At 42.6% G+C, this 22250-nt stretch overlaps 1 protein-coding gene across 2 annotated transcripts in view; it reads left to right on the top strand.

Moving 5' to 3' along the window:
- LOC132882704 (B-cell receptor CD22-like) overlaps positions 1-22007 on the top strand; it is a 40416-nt gene extending 18409 nt beyond the window's left edge. The window contains exons 3-8 of one of the 2 annotated variants that reach the window (XM_060915802.1): positions 2527-2817; positions 17282-17569; positions 18630-18932; positions 19490-19738; positions 19970-20086; positions 21386-22007. In XM_060915802.1, the coding sequence (XP_060771785.1) occupies positions 2527-2817; positions 17282-17569; positions 18630-18932; positions 19490-19738; positions 19970-20086; positions 21386-21432 (1295 nt within the window). In that variant the 3' untranslated portion in view covers positions 21433-22007. The remainder of the gene's footprint in view (positions 1-2526; positions 2818-17281; positions 17570-18629; positions 18933-19489; positions 19739-19969; positions 20087-21385) is intronic. The other variant, XM_060915810.1, reaches the window with a different exon arrangement.
- Positions 22008-22250: the final 243 nt, after the last annotated feature.

Below are 22250 nucleotides of genomic sequence, written 5' to 3'. Positions count from 1 at the left end.
TCCTGGGTGGAGGCTAACTTCTCCTTCCATCATAGTCTTCTCTCTTCAGTATACTTCCTTATTAAGGCCTCAAACGTCACCACTACAGTCGAGATTTGTGTCCATTGCTGTCAATCTTTGGCCAGAGACTCTAGCTGCTGAGGGGGAATTCCTTCTGCTGACATGGTGCGCTTAATCAGATCTTTTTACCACTTCAAGGGTCTCCCTCTGTGCCGCAATCCAATGGGAAGTTCACCAGAGAAAAGAAGCTTTGGCAGGCACTCATCCATTAGGACCAGGTGTCCAGTCTATCTGAGTTGTTGGCACAAGATGAGGGTCTCAACGGAGGGTTCATCATAGCATTATCATCTGTATACTGCAAATCCGAGACTGTGATCTGGAAGGTCTTCCTCTTGGACCTCAATCTGGTGAGATTGAACACATTGCTGTCCAACCTAGTAGAGACTTTCTGATTCGCATCCTCAGGGTTGTTGCTCAGAATCGTTGGAGTGCTGCAAGGTATATGGCAAAGAGGAGTGGGGCCAATGCATCACCTTGTTTCATGCCAGTCTTGATCGAAAATGGAGGAGATCTTGTACCTCAAAAAAGGACTTCTCCAGAAGTGTTGTTGTGAACTGTATAGATTACAGTGATGAATCTGGAGGAACTACTGTACTTCACAAGGATCTTCCATAAAGTTTCCCTGCAGATGGAGTCAAGAGTTCTCCAGGTCCCAAAATATAAAATGAATCAGTACCCGATGATCATAAGCCTTTTCTTGGAGTTGATGCACCACAAAAATCATATAAATTGATGAAAAAAGATCATATAAATTGATCCCACAGAAGAGCTACTGTCACACAAACTGCTGAAAAAGTTAATGCTGACTAAAACAGAAAGGTGTCAGCATTAACTTTTTCAGCAGTTTGTACTACAGTAGCTCTTCTGTGGGATTGGACCATATGGTGCTCTATGCATTTCAGTGAGCCTTTGACACCCATGACCCTGTTGCCAGTTCACTGGTTGTCCTTCTGTGGACCACTTTTGGTAGGTACTAACCACTCCATACTGGGAACACCCCACAAGATATGCCATTTTGGAGATGCTCAGACCCAGTCATCTCACCAACACAATTTGGCTGTTGTCAGAGTCACTCAGATGCTTATGTTTGCCCATTTGTCCTGCTTCCACACATCAACTTCAAGAACTGACTGTTCTCTTGCTGCCTAATATATCCCACAACTTGACGAGTGCCACTGTAATGAGATAATCAGTGTTATTCATTTCACCTCTCAGTGGTCATCATGTTATGGCTGATCACACACACACACACACACACACACACACACACACACACACACACACACACGTCATGCAAAGCTAGAAAAAAGCCCTTCATCAATGAGAAGCAAAGAAGGTTTGCTGAAGACCAGGCTGAGGTTTGCTAAAGACCATTAGGACTGGACTGTAGAGGACTGGAGTAAGGTCATCTTCTTTGATGATTCCAATTTTCAGCTTTTCCCATCACCTTGTCATCTAATGGTTAGTCGTCTAATGGAGACCTGGAGAGGCCTACAAGCAACATTGTCTTGCACCCATTGTGAAATTTGGTGGAGGATCAGTGATGATCTGGACGTGCTTCAGCAAGGCTGGAATGGGGCAGATTTTTGTTTGCTAAGGACACATTAATCAAGCCATGTACAAGGTTATCCTGGAAGAAAACTTGCTTCCTTTTGCTCTGACAATGTTTCTTGACTCTGGGGATTGGGTTTTCCAGCAGGACAATGCTCCATGCTACACAGCCAGGTCAATCAAGGTGTGGATTGAGGACCACAAGATCAAGACCCTGTCATGGCCAGCCCAATTTCCAGATCTGAACTCCATTGAAAACCTTTAGAATGTGATAAAAAGAAAGATGGATGGTCACAAGCCATCAAAGAAAGTTGAGCTGATTGAATTTTTGCACCAGGAATGGCATAAAATCACCCAAATGTATTGTGAGAGACTGGTGGAGAGCATGCCAAGACATATGAAAGCTATGATTAAATGTCAAGGTTATTCCACCAAATATTGATTTCTGAACTCATCCTAAGTTCAAACATTAATATTGTGTTGTTTAAAATTGAATGTGATCTTGATTTCTATGCATTATTCAGGGTCTGAAAACACTTCATATTTTTTGGTATTTTGACCAGTTGTCATTTTCTGCAATTAAATGCTTTCAGTGACAATATTTTATATGGAATTTGGGGGAAATGTTGTCAGTAGTTTATGGAATAAAACAAAATGGAATAAAACAAAATGAAATTAAAGCATTTTCTCAGTCTTAGACTGTTGTGTAGTTTTACTTCAGTGTCTCTGTAGTTCTTTAATTCCACATTAAAGTGACTAGATTATTTTGGGGGGAAATTTTTGTGAGTACCGAAAAAAAGCTTAAAGCACATTTACCTCTAATTATATTATCTGTGTTGTTTAACTGACTCTCTTCACCTCTGTACAGTTGGGAATTACTTCATATACAGTTCATTAACAACTTAATTTTTATAGGGAATCCTAAAGCTGTGGTGTCCATAAAGCCTGATACACATGTGTACAGAGGAGAGAGAGGAGTTACCCTCAGATGTGACATACAGGGAGGAGGAGACATTGAGTGGACATTCAGCTGGTACAAGAATAATAACAGACTCTCTACAGATGCAGATGATAAAGACAGCACAATGCAGGAGTTCAGTATCAGGTTTGTTATTGACTCTGACAGTGGTGACTACACCTGCAGAGGACAGAGAAGTGACTCTCAGAGCTCAGAAATCAGTGATGCTGTTCCACTGATTGTATCAGGTGAGTGTGTGGCAATAACATCTGGAATTTTTTGTTTTGTGCTTGCTGTCATGCCATTCCCTCCTTTCTGCGTGCACTGCACAGTGTCCGGCACGTATTAGCACTTCCATGTTTCTGTTTTGGTTTGATTACTCTCCATTCACTCCTATCTTGTCATTGGTTTATTGCCTTGGTGTGTCATTATTGTGTTTGCCTGTTTTCAGTTACCTTTTGATTAGTTTAAACCCACCTTTTTCTTTGTCTTATTGTGAAAGTTATATTCTGACTTTTGACTGCTGTGTCTGAGCCCTTTCCCCCCTGGTTTGCCTTGGTTTCCCCCTGTTTTCTGTTTGTTTTCCCCTTGTTTTCACCTAGCTTCCCCCTAGTTTTCTGTTGGTTTTCACCTGCTTTCCCACTGTTTTTACTTGATTTTGCTCTGGTTTCCCCGTATTTCCCCCTGGTTTTTGCCTGATTTTCCACTAGTTTGTCCCTAGTTTTGCATTGGTTTTCACCTGGTTTCCTACTGGTTTTCCCTTGGTTTTGCCCTGGTTTACCCACATTTCCCCACTGGTTTTTGCCTGATTTCCCACTGGTTTTCCTGTAGCTTTCTGTTGGTTTCCCCATTGTTTTCAACTAGTCTCCCATTGATCTTCCCCTGGTTTCCCCGTGTTATCAACTGTTTACTGTTTAGTATTCCATGTGCTCTGGTGGACAGAGTTTGTGATGTGTGGACAGCAAGATTGAAAGCTAAAGTAAAGCAGTTGAGTGTGTGTTTATCAGGGAGCTATTCACTCTTCTGTGTGAGATACACACTAGTGTATACAGGTGTTTCCACTTATTTAGCAAACATTCCTAATGCCCGTCAGTCTGATAAAGGTGTTTATACCTGTATGGAAGCACAGTTAGAAGTGCAAGCATACTATTAATATTAAATTGTGGTACAGTTGTTAGGGGTGGTGGAGGTGTGGTGAGATAGGATCCAAAAGCAGAACTAGAGACCAGAGGTTTAAGCTGTGACACGTGGAATGTGGGTGCATGCGTTGCATGGTGAGTGGTAGTGCCAGTCTTACGGAACATGGGTTGATAATCTTTTTGATGAGGAAGGGTCCTAGGTACTTGGGAGCCAGCTTGAGGGAGATGGTTCTGAATGGCAGATGGCGTGTGGCGAGCATGACTCGTTGCCCCACCCGGTAAGTGGGCGCCTTAGAGCGGCATTTGTCAGCCTGCCTCTTGGATGCTAGGGTATGGTGACCTCCTCCTCTTGGTTGGGGAAGAGTGGTGGTTGGTAACCTAGGAAGCACTGGAAGGGTGAGAGACCTGTTGCAGATGAAGGAAGAGTGTTATGAGCATACTCAATCCAGGGTAGGTACTTACTCCAAGAACTGGCATCCCTGGACACCATGCACCTGAGTGTAACCTCCAAAGCCAGTTCTCCCGTTCTGCCTGGCCGTTGGTCTGTGGGTGGAAGCCTGAGGTGAGACTACAGGTGGCCCCGATGCGTTTGCAGAAAGCCCTCCAGAACTGTGCAGTGAACTGAGGACCCCGGTCAGAAACGATGTCGGTGGGTAGTCCATGTAGGCGGAAAACGTGGTGGACGAGTAATTCTGCAGTTTCTTTGGCTGAGAGGAGCTTGGGCAGAGGAATTAAATGGATGGTCTTGGAGAAATGGTCAATGACAGTGAGGATGCATGTGTTGCCACCTGATTTGGGGAGTCCTGTGACCAAGTCCAGGGCAATGTGAGACCAAGGTCGATGTGGAGTCGGGAGGGGTCTTAGCAAGCCGGCAGGAGGTCAATTGGTTGTCTTGTTCCGGGACCATGTGTTGCAGGCTGCCACAAACTCCTGGACATCCTCCTTGATGGATGGCCACCAAAAGTGCTGCTGAATGAGTGCCAGGGTTCAGGCGGCTCCCGGATGACAGGCCAGCTTGGAGCCATGACCCCACTGCAGCACCTGGGTTCACACCAGACAGGGAACAAACAGATGGTTAGGAGGAATGTTGTTGGGGTTACCTTCACCGGGGTCCTGCTCCAGGGCCTTCTGCATGAGCATCTCAACCTCTAGAATGGCGGCTCCCACCAGGCAGCATGGAGGAAGGATGGTCTCGGGCGGCTTAGACTCTTCTTGGTGGGAAGAGAACATCCTGGACAGGGTGTCAGGTTTGCCATTCTTGGAGCCTGGGCGGTAGGAGATCAAGAAGTTGAACCGGTAGAAGAAGAGAGACCAACGGGCTTGATGGGAATTAAGGCATTTGGCGGACTTGAGGTACTCCAGATTCTTATGGTCAGTCCAGACTAGGAAGGGGAACTCCGAACCCTCAAGCCAGTGCCTCCACTCCTCCAAGGCTAGTTTAACAGCCAGTAGTTCTCAGTCACCGATGTTGTAATTCCGTTCAGCTGGGGATAGCTGGCGGGAGAAGAAGGCACATGGGTGGACCTTGTCGTCACTGGCCATCTGGGATAGTATAGCTCTGACCCCTGACTCAGAAGCATCGACCTCGACAATAAACTGTTTGATAGGATCGGGTATGGTGAGAATGGGTGCTGTGGTAAACCTGTGCTTGAGCATAGAAAAGGCTTTCTCTGCTTCCTCCCCCCACTTGAATTGGGTCTTGGTCAAGGTCAGGGCTGAGAGAGGTCTGGCCACCATGCTGAAGTTGCGAATGAAGCACCTGTAGAAGTTGGCGGATCCTAGGAAGTGCTGGAGCTCTCATCTCGAAGATGGGGTGGGCCAATTGGCAACTGCCTCGAGCTTGAGGGGGTCCATCTGGATCCTTGCTGGGGAGATGATGAATCCCAGAAATGAGACAGAGCTCTGGTGAAATTCACTCTTTTCTGCCTTGATGAACAACTTGTTCTCTAGCAGGCGCTGGAGGACCAGCCGGACGTGACCCTGATGTTCCTCCAGGGAGCAGGAGAAGATCAGGATGTCATCCAGGTACACAAAAATGAAGATGTTTAGGAAGTCCCTTAAGACGTCGTTAACGAGTGCCTGGAAGACTGCGTGTGTGTTGGTCAGGCCGAAAGGGACCACGAGGTACTCATAGTGACCAGTGGCAGTGTTAAAGGCCATCTTCCACTCATCCCCCTCCCTGATCCTAACAAAACGGTATGCATTGCATAGATGTAGCTTGGTGAATAACTTGACTCCCTGGAGTAGTTCAAAGGCCGTGGTCTTGAGTGGTAGAGGGTAGCGGTTCTTGACCGTGATGGCGTTGAGACCCCGATAGTCAATGCAGGAGTGGAGCGACTTGTCCTTCTTTTCCATGAAGAAGAATCCCGCCCCTGCTGGGGAAGAGGAAGGATGGATGATCCCAGCTGCCAAAGATTCAGAGATGTACTTCTCCATGGCTTGCCTTTCGATGGAAGAGAGAGAGTGGAGTCATCCTTTGGGTGGTGCAGTCCTGGGTAGGAGGTCAATTCCACAGTCATAGGGTCTGTGAGGAGGGAGGGACACTGCTCGGGTCTTGCTGAAAACAAGTTTGAGATCCAGATATTCGAAAGGCATGTGAGAGAGGTCAAGGAACTTGCTGGCTGAAGGCTGCAGTGGTTTGGCGGGAGGCAGAGAGGAGTTCAGACAGGAAGCTAGGCAGGACTGGCAACAGCCTAGGATGGTGTTGTCAGCCCAGTTATGGTGGGGGTTGCGCTGCATTAACCATGGTAATCCTAGGACGATGGGTACATGGGGGTTGTTCATGACATGAAGCTGGATGGTTTCTGAGTGGTTACCGGAAATCCTTAGGGTGAGAGGGATGGTAAGGTGGGTGATGTTGGTCAAGTCGGTGGCATTAAGTGTCAGGACAGTGAGAGGGACGTCAAGAGCAAGTAGTGGGATTCCCAGACGCTTAGCAGTGGCGGAGCAGATCAGGTTCCTGTCTGCCCCTGAGTCGATGAGGGCCTGGAGGTGGTGATGCTGGTTGTCACGGATAATGATGACAGGAAATAATGGATGATTAGCGGGGGACTTGGTGGGCTCATCCTTTTAGCAGGCAGGCTCGACAGATGTGTCCCAGCTGACGGCAGTAGAAGCAGGCCCCCATGCTCCGCCAGTGATGTCGTTTCTCCGCTGACACCCGAACCCGGTCTACCTGCATGGGTTCGACGGACACGGCGGGAGGTGGAGAGGAGGTGAATCTGGGGCAGTTCTTCTCTCTCCTCCATTGCTGGATCCGAGCATCGATGCCGTTGGCGAGGTCCATGAGGCTGGAGAGGTCTGATGGCAGTTCCCGCGATACCAATTCGTCCTTGATGGCATCGGACAAGCCGTGCAGGAAAGCATCGATCTGAGCATTCTCGTTCCAACCGCACGAAGCCACCAACGTCCGGAACTTGATGATGTAATCTGAGGTAGACCGGAACCCCTGCCGCAGCTCCATGAGCTCTCTGGCCACCTCCCGCCCAGACAGAGAGCGGTCGAAAGTTTGCCTCATCTCCTCGGAGAAATCCTTGAAACTGGAACAAAAAGGTGCATTGGCATCCCAGACTGCTGTTCCCCACTCTCTAGCCTTGCTGATGAGGAGCGTTATTGTATATGCTACCCAGGAGCATTCTGTGGGGAAGGCCAGAGGTTGCAGTTCTAGGATTAAAGAACATTGAGGCAAAAATGATCTGCAAGTACCTGGTTCTCCATTGTAGGTCTGAGGTGCTGGAAGTCTCGGTTCGTGGAGAAAGGCAGTGGCAGGAGCTGAAGTAGGAGATGGCTGAGCAGGGGTAGGCACATCTTGACAGTGCTGCATCTGCGTGGTGAGAATGTTGAGTGCGTTGGATAGGGTGGCGAGTTCTGGGTAATTTGTTCTAGGTCTTGTTGGTGGGTCCTGAGGAGAGTCCCTTGCTGCTGTATAGCCGTTCTCGGATGAGTCAGTTCTGCTGGATCCATGTTGGCCAGAACGTACTGTTAGGGGTGGTGGAGGTGTGGTGAGATAGGATCCAAAAGCAGAACATGACTCAGACAGTAATCCAATAAATGAGGTGGTTTTAATCCAGGAAAAAAGTAGCAAAAATAGTCCATGTAAAAAAGGAGACAAAAACTTGACAAAACAAATGAGGCAGACAAGGACATGAAAGACACTAGTGCAAAAAACCATGAACAAGAAAAAGCTAGTGCAAAAAACCATGAAGAAAGGGAAAAACACTGGAGAGAAAAAAACATGAAAAAGCATTAAGGCACAGAAACGGCTAGGGAAAACAAACGAGACGTTCTGGCAAAAACAGAGTCTGAGAACGGCCTATTTATACACAGTAGGGATGGCGAAAACTAAAAAAAATCTTGATCGACCACCGAGCCTCATTAGCTGGTTAAAGTCAGTTAACCTATGAGTTTACAGGGATGCAAACGTTTTCGCGGAAGCTGCGCAAATGTGCGCAGCTTTCTGATTTAAGTCAAGTCAAGTCAAGTTTATTTGTATAGCGCTTTTAACAATAAACATTGTCGCAAAGCGGCTTTACAGAATTTTAACGACTTAAAACATGAGCTAATTTTGTCCCTAATCTATACCCAATGAGCAAGCCTGTGGCGACGGTGGCAAGGAAAAACTCCCTCAGACGACATGAGGAAGAAACCTCGAGAGGAACCAGACTCAAAAGGGAACCCATCCTCATTTGGGCAACAACAGACAGCCTGACTATAATATTAACAGTTTTAACATGAGGACAGTTTCGTTGATGTTATAGCTCTTCATTGATGGAAACTTGAGTGCAAAACTGTTCATGATAACTGCAGTCCTAAAGTTAGCAAGACAACTGTAGTCCTCAGCTATAAAAGCATGACTGTAAGAGTCCAGAGCATCCTCCAGGTATAACCCTCAACTATCCTCATGGGGCCATCCTTCACAGGAGCAATGCGATAAAACTCCGACCAGACACAAGGCACCAGGATGGACCAAGCAGGCCCGAGGGGCAGAAGAGGCCAGCATCTCAATCCCAGGACCAGCATGTAACTCAGAGGGACAGATTGGGGGGGGGGAAGAGAGAGAGAAAGAAAACACATGTTAGGTATTTACTGTTTTCTTCTCATACTTCCTATGTTTCATGGACTGTAACGGCATTTGCTTATTTAGTAATTTTAATCCAGAATTTACTCTGATGAAATTATTCAGACACTCCAACGCCCCCCCTAAAAAAAAAATTGTATCTGCACGATTCAGCCGTGAAAAAGGCGGCATCTGCGCCTTTAGTTTGTGTGGAGAGATATGATCTGCAAAAACATGCATTGTTGGCTACAGACTGAAACATACTTTCAGAATGCACTGGCCAAGGCAGGACTAAACTCGATGTGCCTTCTAATAATAATAATAAAAAAAAAAACAGAATAGTAATTTGTAAGCTAAAAAGCCTGTGTCTACACTTTTCTTTCACCGAGTGGCAGCGGGAGGGCGGGACATGACTGAATGGGTGTTTCTGATTTGTCAGCTGTCTTTAACTGGGGTGGGAGGGCGGGACATGACTGAATGGGTGTTTCTGATTTGTCAGCTGTCTTTAACTGGGGCGGGAGGGCGGGACATGACTGAATGGGTGTTTCTGATTTGTCAGCTGTCTTTAACTGGGGCGGGAGAGCGAGACATGACTGAATGGGTGTTTCTGATGTGTCAGCTGTCATCCTTACACCACATGGCATGCCCCAAGCATTTACAACACAGAATTCCAGGTTCTCCGCTCCAAAATCGGCAGCTTCAAAACGATTGATTTATTTTTTTTTAACCGACAACCAAAAAAAAATTAACCGGTTGACGTTGATTCGGGCGGCATGGTGGTGTAGTGGTTAGCGCTGTCGCCTCACAGCAAGAAGGTCCGGGTTCGAGCCCCGTGGCCGGCGAGGGGCCTTTCTGTGCGGAGTTTGCATGTTCTCCCCGTGTCCATGTGGGTTTCCTCTGGGTGCTCTGGTTTCCCCCACAGTCCAAAGACATGCAGGTTAGGTTAACTGGTGACTCTAAATTGACCGTAGGTGTGAATGTGAGTGTGAATGGTTGTCTGTGTCTATGTGTCAGCCCTGTGATGACCTGGCGACTTGTCCAGGGTGTACCCCGCCTTTCGCCTGTAGTCAGCTGGGATAGGCTCCAGCTTCTCTGCGACCCTGTAGAACAGGATAAAGTGGCTAGAGATAATGAGATGAGATGAGACGTTGATTCGGTCAACCACCGGTCAAACGGTCATTGGTTAACATCCCTAATACACAGCAGTGAAAACCAGGAAGTGAGTTCAGGGGAGAAGGAATTCCTGTCTCGGATCCAGATCAGCTCTGGCGTGAGAGATCCATAATCTCCGGAGTGGATGTCCGGGGCAGAGCATGACACAATTAAGAAAACAATGTACCATGTATGTCTGAAACTGAAGGGCTGAAATGAACACTGAAAGCAATCATCTTCACTTAATTACAGTGTACGGAACAGTGTAAGTACTGCATAGATTTAATAACAAATACGAATTATGTAGCACCCCCTAGCTGGCCTGGCTTTGTGTTGGAGTGCGCTCCCCGAATCCATGTGTGGCGAGAGAGCTCTCTCTCTAGAGTTAACTCATACACTAATTTAGGTGCATTAGTTTAATTTAGCATCTAATTTAGCATCTACCTTTTCTTTGCACTCACAAAGAACAGTTAAACAACCATGCTTCTGACTGTAGGTCCATCCTCTCACATGAACTCGGCCCAAAGCTTTGGTCATTTCCATCGTTGCTTCAATCTGGGCGATCTCAATCCCTTCCGGAACCAGTACGACAAGGGAATGTGCTTCGTCCAGTCCTTCTCCACGGCACCATTCTTTGAGCTCCTTAACTAAACCTGTGTGCCTACTTGTAGTCTCCGTGTTTACTTAAGGTTTGGTATTTCTTCAATAAAGATTCTTATTTTCTTTAAGTTGCTAAAAAATGCTAATATGACACTAAAAGTACCTGTTCACTTGTTATTACTACTTAATTACCTAATTGCACTAATTAACTAGATCTCGGACAAGCCCCCATTTTATGTAGCGCCCCCTAGCTGGCCTGGCTATGTGTTGGAGTACGATCCCTGAATCCATGTGTGGCGAGATCTCTCTCTGGAGTTAACTAATGCACTAATTTAGGTAATTAGGAATCACTTACAATGTTACTGTTGGAACTAATCAGTGGTACTAATCATAGCACTAGGCGACCTTCAATAACCCTTTAACATAATACAAATGTCAAATTAATGAAGAAACCTTGAAATCCAGTCTCTTTTTTAATGTATCGTAAACACTTTGCATGAATTATGTACCTCAACTGAGTGTTAACCTTTTTAGAATTTTCACACTTTTTACCCTTTACACCTTTAAACTTAGTATTCAATGTTACTACTGTATGAATTACCCAAATAAAATATGCACATATGCACCAAAACATAAAGTTTAACTATGTACTTAAAATTAGATTTAACTATATACATTCAAGTGATGTGCTTCAAAACACAAAATATTATTTTTTCTTTTCAGTTCAGTTTTTTCAAAATAGTTCAGTTCACTTTCAATTGCAATTCAACTCAAAAGTTTCACTTCAGTAGCGATAGCAAAAATTAAACCCCTAGGCTAAACCTTATCCTAAAGCCAGCAGTTTATAAACCTAAACTGAAATATTACCAAATAAACGAAAACGCAAAGGGTACCCAACCAAAGCAAGGTGTCAGTCAGAAAGAGATGCAGGCCTGTAGTGTGGCTTGGGAGCGGAGAGACCTAAAACAACATGGCCGCTTCATGCCATGGCGCATGAAATAAAACTCACTGCTGCTGTCGCTGTCGTCATCGCCATCAGCCTCTCGGTAGCCTCGCAGGACTGGCGGTGCTGGAGGAAACAGACATCGTCATCACAGCCAAACGAATGTGCCTCCGAGGATCGGAATCCGCTGGTCTGATCACTGAAGTAGGGCCAGGCAGGCCACTCGCTTGCACAGTCCAAGTAGAACTCCAACAAGCTAAGTCGGGTTGACTAGCACGCACGGTATCCTCGCGGGAAACTTTTAGCCAAAGTATTCCATATAAATTGCATGTAACACTACTATGCTCAGGCAGAATGTCCATACGCGACTCACTGTCCGTTTGTCACTAAACATTTACCCTTACATACATAAAATTAGCGTTTTGCCAACTCTACAGTTCACCAGTGTCACTGGGTAACTGCTTACTCATCTTTCGTTCTCTCCCACTTGCTTTTCTCCTCCCCACCACCACTTCCTGTTCCTTCTCGACCTCCAACCCCAACTCTGATTGGCCAACATAACAGGTAAGTGCTTTACAAACTTAATTCTTTTCACATGTACACATAGTTTTCACAGTTTTAACATAATAACATTCACATTTTAAAAGTTAATAAACAAAATAAATATGAAAATAAAAGTATCACTTAGGCGGCACGGTGGTGTAGTGGTTAGCGGTTAGCGCTGTCGCCTCACAGCAAGAAGGTCCTGGGTTCGAGCCCTGGGGCCGGCGAGGGCCTTTCTGTGTGGAGTTTGCATGTTCTCCCCGTGTCTGCATGGGTTTCCTCCGGGTGCTCCGGTTTCCCCCACAGTCCAAAGACATGCAGATTAGGTTAACTGGCGACTCTAAATTGACCGTAGGTGTGAATGTGAATGGTTGTCTGTGTCTATGTGTCAGCCCTGTGATGACCTGGCGACTTGTCCAGGGTGTACCCCGCCTTTTGCCCGTAGTCAGCTGGGATAGGCTCCAGCTTGCCTGCGACCCTGTAGAAGGATAAAGCGGCTAGAGATAATGAGATGAGATAAGATGAGAAGTATCACTTAGAAATTCAATAACCCCAAATTCCCACAGGGCTACAATTAGTTACAAATGTTATGAATTTTAAAAATAATTACTTCATGTATAAATCATTCAGAAACAAGGTAAGTATTCCCATCATATTTCCACAATCACTAAGAGAATAATTAGCAGCCAGGTGTTCCTAATGAAACCTGGAACAAGATCAGTGAATCATCAAGTGTAACTACCTCTATAAAAGCAGGACTTTTTGTAATTTGGTGTTCTGAAGCACTTTGGTGTGTATCTACATCATGCCATGAAGAAAGGATCTCAGTCATGACCCCAGAGAAGTAACTGTTGCTGCTCATCAATCTATGATGAGGGTTATAAGGCCATCTCCAAACAATCTGAAATTCACCCTTCTATAGTTAGAATGACTATTTACAAATGAAGAGCCTTCAAAATAGTCACCATTCTTCCCAGGGGTGTGCATCCTGGCAAAAAGAGTGGCAAGGGAAAAGTCCCTTCTCTCCAAAAAGAATACAGCAGCATGACTTTGGTTTACAAAACTGCATCTAAACAAACCACAAAGGTTCTGGAACAATATCATTTGAACTGATGAGACAAAAGTGGAGAAGTTTGGTCATCATGCACAGTGCCAAGTCTGGCAAAAACCAAACAGTGTATTACCACAAATACTTCATACAAACTGTCAAGCATGGTGGTGGAGGGGTAAGCTTGTTTATCAGCCACAGGACCTGGGAAGCTTGCAATCACTGAGACAACAATGAACTCCACTTGATACCAGAATATTCTTGAGACAAATGTGAAGTCATGCAACATGATCCCAACCACAGCAGCAAATTGATATCTGAATGGTTAAAGAAGACAAAAATTAAGGTGCTTGAATGTCTGAGTCAAAGTTCAGACCTCAACCCCATTGAGATGCTCTGGTGGGATCTTAAAAGAGCTGTGCATAAACGAATGCCCTCACACATCAGTGACATGAAGCAACATTAAAAGTGGGCCAAAATTTCTCCAAAACAATGTGAGGGACTGATAAACAGAAAAAAAAATACTTCAAGTTATTGTTGCAAAAGGTGGTTCTACATGTGACTGAATTATAGGGCATATAGAAATATGTTGTGTTGTCACCTGAGGTTATTTGTTTGCTTATAGAAGTTAGCGAAGACAACACAGATGTCTTTTTTTCCCAGCTGCAAAAAAAAAATAATAACAATTGTTTATGAATGTTGGTTTAGTTTGTTTGGGGGAAAGAATAACCACATATAGAAATATGTTGTGTTGACACCTGAGGTTATTTGTTTGCTTATAGAAGTTAGTGAAGACAACACAATTGTTATTTAGGCCTGATAACTAAAAACATTAAATTGAAGGAGGGTGTACTTTCTTTTTCCCATGACCAGGGCTCGAAATTAACTTTTTTTCTTTGTGTCCCCCAGTGGTCCCGAATTCTGTGTTGTATTGTCCCGAATGGAAGCAATAGTGTCCCCATTTTTTTCTCTCTGAAATAACCAGTGGTTAATATTATCATATGAAGTTACTATTATATTTGTAACTATGCAATTTTGAACCCTTTATATCATTTTTACAATAAGTCACAAGACACAAGCGACACATGTCCAATACATCATCTACTTCAAAATTACAGTTATTGCATTTTCAGTTTATTAAACTTTGGCGATCTCACTGTATGAATAGATACCCGTTTATTTAACGGGGCCAACTAGCTCATTCAGAAAATGTTTCAACTCCCTACATCTGCAGTACACTTTAGTTGAGAATCAGACCCCTTTTATGTTCATTTCATCTACTTATACCTTGAATATCTGTTGGCACTTATAAGGCCAACTTATAATTTTCACCATTACCGTTATCCATTTTTATGAACTTTCCGTTATCCATTACCGTTATCCATTTTCATGAACTTTCCGTTATCCATTACCGTTATCCATTTTTATGAACTTTCCGTTATCCATTTTTATGAACTTTCCGTTATCCATTTTTATGAACTTTCCGTTATCCATTTTATGAACTTTCGCTGCCGGGTGCAAATGTTAGCAACATCAGCATAGTGGCAGGTCCGAGCCTAGCTGTGCTGCTGACTGACTAAACTTTCTGAACTAGAAAGACACCAAGAAAACTCACTTATTCTGTTGAACGGTATCTTCCGTCAATATCATCCACATCATTCCTGTTGTATTTTATAACGTGTCTAACAGTGTTCATTAAGTTCATTCAGTTGCTAGCGTTGCCTGCAGACCAGGCGATGACACTTTGGATCCTGAAGGTCCCGGAGACGTTATGTCTGGGCTTTCAGTTTCTTCCCCGCGGTCGGTCCGCTTCAACCACTTCAGCATTTTTGTTCTGGCAAGAGTCGGCGCAGCGTGTGCGGTAGCAATTCCATTCCAAGTCCATATAATGCGGACTCCGGCCGAAGATTCTAGAACAGAATGCGCTGCTCTGTAGCCTACGGATGCAGGTGCATCGAAAGTGTAGCTACTATGTATTTTTCGCTGTTAACGTTTTAAAATTAAAATTGACAAATTAGGTGAATGTCTACGTATGTGTTACGGCTTTGTAAATAATATTAATGTAGAACTTTTTTTCTAGATCTATTTTTTTCCATTGTCCCGGGATTGTCCCAGATATGATAATTTTGTGTCCCGATGACATTTTTTATGGTCCCCGGGACATCGGGACACCGTTAGTTTCGAGCGCTGCCCATGACTATTTGTAACTAAAAACCAGAGGCCCACAACCTGTTGTCAAGTCATATTTGCCACTACATAAAACAATTTCATAAAATATGATATAAAAGCATCACAAAAACTATCTCTAGAGTGGTGCTTGAAAGTTTGTGAACTCTTTAGAATTGTATATATTTCTGCATAAATATGATCATTAGATTTTCACATAAGTCCTAAAAGTGGATAAAGAGAACCCAGTTAAACAAATGGGACAAAAATATTATACTTTGTCATTTATTTATTTATTGAGGGAAATGATCCAATATTACATATCTGTGAGTGGCAAAAGTATGCGAACCTTTGCTTTCAGTATCTGGTGTGACCCTCTTGTGCAGCAATAACTGCAACTAAACGTTTCCAGTAACTGTTGATCAGTCCTGCACACCGGCTTGGAGGAATTTTAGCCCGTTCCTCCGTACAGAACAGCTTCAACTCTGGGATGTTGGTGGGTTTCCTCACATGAACTGCTCGCTTCAGGTCCTTCCACAACATTTTGATTGGATTAAGGTCAGGACTTTGACTTGGCCATTCCAAAACATTAACTTTATTATTCTTTAACCATTCTTTGGTAGAATGACTTGTGTGCTTGGGGGCGTTTTCTTGCTGCATGACCCACCTTCTCTTGAGATTCAGTTCATGGACAGATGTCCTGACATTTTCCTTTAGAATTTGCTGGTATAATTCAGAATTCATTGTTCCATCAATGATGACAAGCCGTCCTGGCCCAGATGCAGCAAAACAGGCCCAAACCATGGTACTACCACCACCATGTTTCACAGATGGGATAAGCTTCTTATGCTGGAATGCAGCGTTTTCCTTTCTCCAAACATAACGCTTCTCATTTAAACCAAAAAGTTCTATTTTGGTCTCATCCGTCCACAAAACATTTTTCCAATACCCTTCTGGCTTGTCCACGTGATCTTTAACAAACTGCAGATGAGCAGCAATACTCTTTTTGGAGAGCAGTGCCTTTCTCCTTGCAACCCTGCCATGCACACCATTGTTGTTCAGTGTTCTCCTGATGATGGATTCATGAACATTAATATTAGCCAATGTGAGAGAGGCCTTCAGTTGCTTAGACGTTACCCTGGGGTCCTTTGTGACCTCCTGACTATTACACGCCTTGCTCTTGGAGTGATCTTTGTTGGTCGACCACTCCTGGGGAGGGTAACAATGGTCTTGAATTTCCTCCATTTGTACACAATCTGTCTGACTGTGGATTGGTGGAGTCCAAACTCTTTAGAGATGGTTTTGTAACCTTTTCCAGCCTGATGAGCATCAACAACGCTTTTTCTGAGGTCCTCAGAAATCTCCTTTGTTTATTCCATGATACACTTCCACAAACATGTGTTGTGAAGATCAGACTTTGATAGATCCCTGTTCTTTAAATAAAACAGGGTATCCATTCACACCTGATTGTCATCCCATTGATTGAAAACACCTGACTCTAATTTCACCTTCAAATTAACTGCTAATCCTAGAGGTTCACATACTTTTGCTACTCACAGATATGTAATATTGGATAATTTTCTTCAATAAATAAATGACCAAGTATAATATTTTTGTCCCATTTGTTTAACTGGGTTCTCTTTATCTACTTTTCGGACTTGTGTGAAAATCTGATGTTGTTTTATGCTACAATAATTTAAAGGAATTTGGAAACGTTAACTTAAATGAAAAATTACAGTGGAGAATAGAGCTACAGTGGTGCTTGAAAGTTTGTGAACCCTTTAGAATTTTATATTTCTACACAAATATGGCTGTGTTATCTGTTGTCATTCTGCAACAGGTTTAATAATAAAGGCTACAGGTTGTGTAATTCAGACATGTAGTTACACTCATCTAAAGACTTACTGTAAATTGTTTTATATCCATGGTTAGTATTTGTAACAAGTTGACATTAGACAGATGTTTGACAAGTCTGTTATTATGTATAATGTAAAGATTTATAGTATATGTAAAGATTTATAGAATTATGTGTAGATTTATAATTTTGTAATTTTTTGTGTAACAGAGAGACCACGACCAGTGCTGAGTGTATCTCGACAGAGCTGGCTGACTGAAGGAGACTTAGTGACTTTAAGCTGTGAGATTGCAAACTCCTCTGCAAATTGGACATTCAAATGGAACTTAGTTTATCCTTACAGAGAAATAAAAGACAGTCAGGGCTACATCATGACTGGAGACTCCTACACTCTCAGTCCTGCTGCTCTTAATCACACAGGAATTTATAGGTGTAGAGCGGAGAGGGGAGAACTTTTTCGCACATATGACAGCGATCGACAGCCACTGTGGATCACTGGTGAGGAAAAATAACTGTTCTGTTGGAGTGTTGAATATAGTATATGTGTCAATGAAATATCAGATATGGAGAATTGCAGCACATTACAGAACCTGTAATTTACCTATAAACTAGTAGTGTAGCAACAATAGGTTTACAATAAGTTTAGTATCAGGAGGCAGCAGGGTGTTTTGTCATCTGACTGCCTCAGAGAAATAATTGTTGCAGTCTACTGGTGGTGGCTCCTATACATTATGTCACATGGCAGCAGAGTAAAGAGTCCATGGGATGGGTCAGAGGGATTATCCACAATACTGTTGGCTTTGCAGATGCAGTGGTTGTAGTATGAAGTGTTGATGATGGGTAGAGCATCTCCAATGATCTTTTCAGCTGTTCTCACAATCTGCTGTAGGGTCTTATGGTTGAAAACGGTGCATTTCCTATACAACATGGTGATACAACTGGGCAGGATACTCTCTATTATCCCTCTATAGAAGGTAGTGAAGATGGGAGGGGGCAGTTGGCACTCCTCAGCCTCCACAGAAACTTGAGGCACTGCTGGTCCTTCTTAACTAGGCAGGTGGTGTTGAGGTGGTCCAGAATAGGCACCCCATCATGTGCACACCAAGAAACTTGGAGCTTTTGATATATCTTATCTGCACAGTTTTTCTGTTCATATGCAGTGGTGAGTGGTCTACTCATGTCTCCCTGAAGTAGACAATAATCCCTTCAGTCATATCAACATTAAGAGGTAGATTTGTTGTTTCAACACCATTCTGTAAGCTGGTTCAGCTCCCCCAGTATGCTAACTAATTGTTGCTGATGACAACTGTAGTGTCATTAGCAAACTTCATGATGTGACTTGAACTGTACTTTGAAACACAGCCATGAGTCAGCAGTGTAAATGGCAGTGGACTAAGCAGATGGTGGTGGTGCTGGAGGCCATGTTGCTGATCCTAATGGACTGGGGTATCTTGGTCAAAAGATCCAGTTCAAATAGCACTGTTTAATTAAAAGAGGTGTAAATGTGTTAATTTCACATAATGCCAGATAAACACAGTTATAATGTTCTCTGTTTAAGGTGAATCTCCTCCAGTCTCTTTGATCGTCAATCCCAGCAGAACTCAACACTTTACAATAGACTCTGTCTCACTGAGCTGTGAGGACCAGAGTAGTTCTACTGGTTGGACAGTGAGACGATATACACACAGTGAGGGAGTGTCGTTTTGGGACATATTTACGTCTACATCAGATTGTTCATGGTGGGGATCATTTACACGATCTACATGTAAATTCAGCTCCCTGTCCAGGTCCTACACTGGAGTTTACTGGTGCAACTCTCAATCTGGAGAAAACAGTAATCCTGTCAACATCACAGTGCATGGTGAGGCTTCATGAGGTGTGTTTATTGTTAAAGGGAAATGTTTCATGAGAGAATATTCAGAACTCCAATTTCCCAGTTTCCCACTGGAAAAAAAAAAAAAACGTTCAACAAGAGACATTTAACCCGTTTATCTCAGTAACGTTTTGAAATTTCAGAATGTTTTATAATTTTAATATTACCTGAAGACAGCAACAGAACAGTGCATTTAAATGTCTCTCATGAACTGACTCAGCTATGGTAGAGCAAGTGAAACTCTGAATGAATCTGTAATGCAGCTTTATACAGCTACAGTTTTATGCTCCTTATCTCAAAAGTTTTTATCCAATTTAATGCCACAAACACCATAAAACTAATGAGTTTCACTGTGAGATCAAGTCATGGTGTTCAGAGTTTGTTCAAATAAAAGAAGTTCCTGTAGCATTTACTTAGTATTGTTTTTATACTATAATTACTCATAGATTTGTTTATTACTGTATGTGCCTTAAACTAGGGATATTTACTATAATAAAATCCTTTTTGCTGTAAATGTGATTTGTGTGTGTGTGTGTGTGTTCTAGATGGTGATGTGATCCTGGACAGTCCTGTCTATCCTGTGACTGAGGGACATCCTCTGAGTCTACGCTGTTTATATCGATACCCAAATTCCTCAAACCGCCAAGCTGATTTCTATAAAGATGGATCAGTTCTCCAGACACAGACTACAGGAGAGATGATCATCCAGAAGGTCTCAAAGTCAGATGAAGGTTTCTACCACTGTAAACACCCAGAGAAAGGAGAGTCGCCAAAAAGCTGGGTCTCAGTCAGACGTAAGAAATCATTTCAATATTAATTTAAATACAACTGTGACTTAATGTGTTGAACTCAGTATCTTTACATAATGTGAGCGATAGTGCATAGTCGATAAGTACAGGTACATGTACAGTACGGTATTAGTGCACAAGTGGAATTTGATTTATTTGTACTGCAGATTAAACTAAAACAATACAAACATTTCATGAATAAAACATTACTGTAATTATTATTTTATTCATTGTCAGGTCCATCACGTGTAGAAGCTCCATTCTCAGTGCTCATGCTGATCTGTAGTGTAGTGACGGCCTCTCCATATCTGCTGGCGACCATCATTCTGCTGGTCAAATGTTACAGAGCTCGAGGTAAGAACTCTTTCAGTACATTTCACAAAATGATCATACTAACTTTGATTAGTGCGAGAAAAACATTTTCATCTTAGTGTCAGGGTGCAGATACTTACAGATGTATGTGCAGGGGAGAGGGGGATGCAAACAGGAAACGTGGCCAAATCACAAAACTAGAATTGGAGTCAAAGGCAGGCAAGGGTCAGTCGATCAGCGAACAGGGCAATGAAGACAAGACTAGAGACTTAGAGTGGTAAACGAAAGTGAGGATCAAAGAAACGAGAGACAGGCAGAACAGGAAAGGCTTGGTATGACTGGGTAAACTCAGAACAATACTTCGCAATGAGGATGAGTGTGAGAGAGGCTTAAGTAGCGTGGTTGATTAGATGGGAATGAGAGACAGGGGGTGCTGTGATTCTTGGGCATTGTAGTTCTGAGAAGCCATGTTTTGTCACTCTCAACACCATTACTGACACTTAGGAAAATAGAAATCATCTGACTCACTGTTCTGATTTTAAAACAAAACATAAATCCACACTTGAGTGTTAAAGCACTTGTTCTAAAATGTAAGATTTGAATGTAAATATGATATAAAACACAGCATATCAGTTTCTGAGGGTGAATTTACACATGCCAGATGCTTCAATCAGTGTGTCAACCATCGAAAAAACAATTACAATTAAATTTACTCATTTAAAAAAATTACAAGTTTATATTTAAAATAATGTTATTCACTGATAAAACAAAGTGGTTGATAAATATAGCAAAGTTCAACAGCAATACAGCTCTCTGTAGTGCTGTGAAGTAAAATTTAGTCACCAGTATTTTTCATTATTAGGAATAGTTAGTTAGTTTTAGTGATGGCCGGGTTCTTGCCCGAACTGATAATCACATCATCAGTTTTTCTCTGGCTAATCAGACACAAGGTACGCCACCACTCTTGCCAGAGCATTTGGGGGTGAGGTGCCTTGCTCAAGGGCACTTGAGCCAGTCCTGCTGGTTCAGGGAATCAAACCAGTGACCTTTTGGTCCCAAAGCTGTTTCTCTAACCATTTGGCCATGGCTTCCCCATTATTAAGAATAAATAATAAAAATACTGCAGAAGTGTATTTCATGAATAGATGTGCAGACTTATCCATCATACAAACAGATGTGGGATAAGTAAGATAAGGTTTTAAGAGGAAGACATGGCATTTTAATTGCTAAATAAAACACTAATATTGAATAATGTTCATTTTAAAACATCTTTTCCTGAAGCATTGTCACTTCACTCATGAGCATTAAAACAGACAAATGACTTTTCTTTTTCTTTCACAGCTCAAACTGATGAAGACAGAGTTGAGAATGCAGTCAGAGAGGAGTGAGCAAAGTTCATAGGATGCATGAAAAAAGAGGATGCATTTACTGTAGAAATTATTTCAGAATTCCTTCCTTTTGTTCAACAATATGGATTTTAAATAAGTGATTTTTTTATTTTATTTATCTTGTTGCTTGTAGCTCTGTATATTGTTTTTCTGACTGGATTTATTTAGCTAAAGCCTGAAATCCTCCTCACGAGGTGAAAGTTTACATGTGGCTAATCCCTAATAATGCCTACATGTTACTAATGCAAACTCCTGAGTAAAAACTAACAGATAAAATATTCTATTCAACAAAAAAAAAAGTGAAGAAAAGATTTGGTCCGTGGAAAGTTTTGGAGATTTAGCTATGCTTCTGTAAAATAAGTAAATAAATAATAAAAATAATAAAACCCTTTACATAAACTAACATCTGAAGTATGATAAATATGTATGCTACTGGAGAGAGTTTAATCCCAGTGTGGTGACTTGCATATTAAAACCACAAACCAGTTCATGTTATATTAATAACAAATATTTTGGTGTACATTGTTGAGAGCAGCCTTGAAATGTGTATTTCATATAGTGGTGCTTGAAAGTTTGTGAACCCTTTAGAATTTTCTATATTTCTGCATAAATATGACCTAAAACATCATTAGATTTTCACACAAGTCCTAAAAGTAGATAAAGAGAACCCAGTTAAACAAATGAGACAAAAATATTATACTTGGTTATTTATTTATTGAGGAAAATGATCCAATATTATATATCTGTGAGTGGCAAAAGTATGTGAACCTCTAGGATTAGCAGTTAATCTGAAGGTGAAATTAGAGTCAGGTTTTTTC

Source organism: Neoarius graeffei, chromosome 1 (assembly GCF_027579695.1).
Source record: "Neoarius graeffei isolate fNeoGra1 chromosome 1, fNeoGra1.pri, whole genome shotgun sequence".
Classification (NCBI taxonomy): Eukaryota; Metazoa; Chordata; class Actinopteri; order Siluriformes; family Ariidae; genus Neoarius; species Neoarius graeffei.
This window is presented reverse-complemented; position numbering and strand designations above follow the sequence as displayed.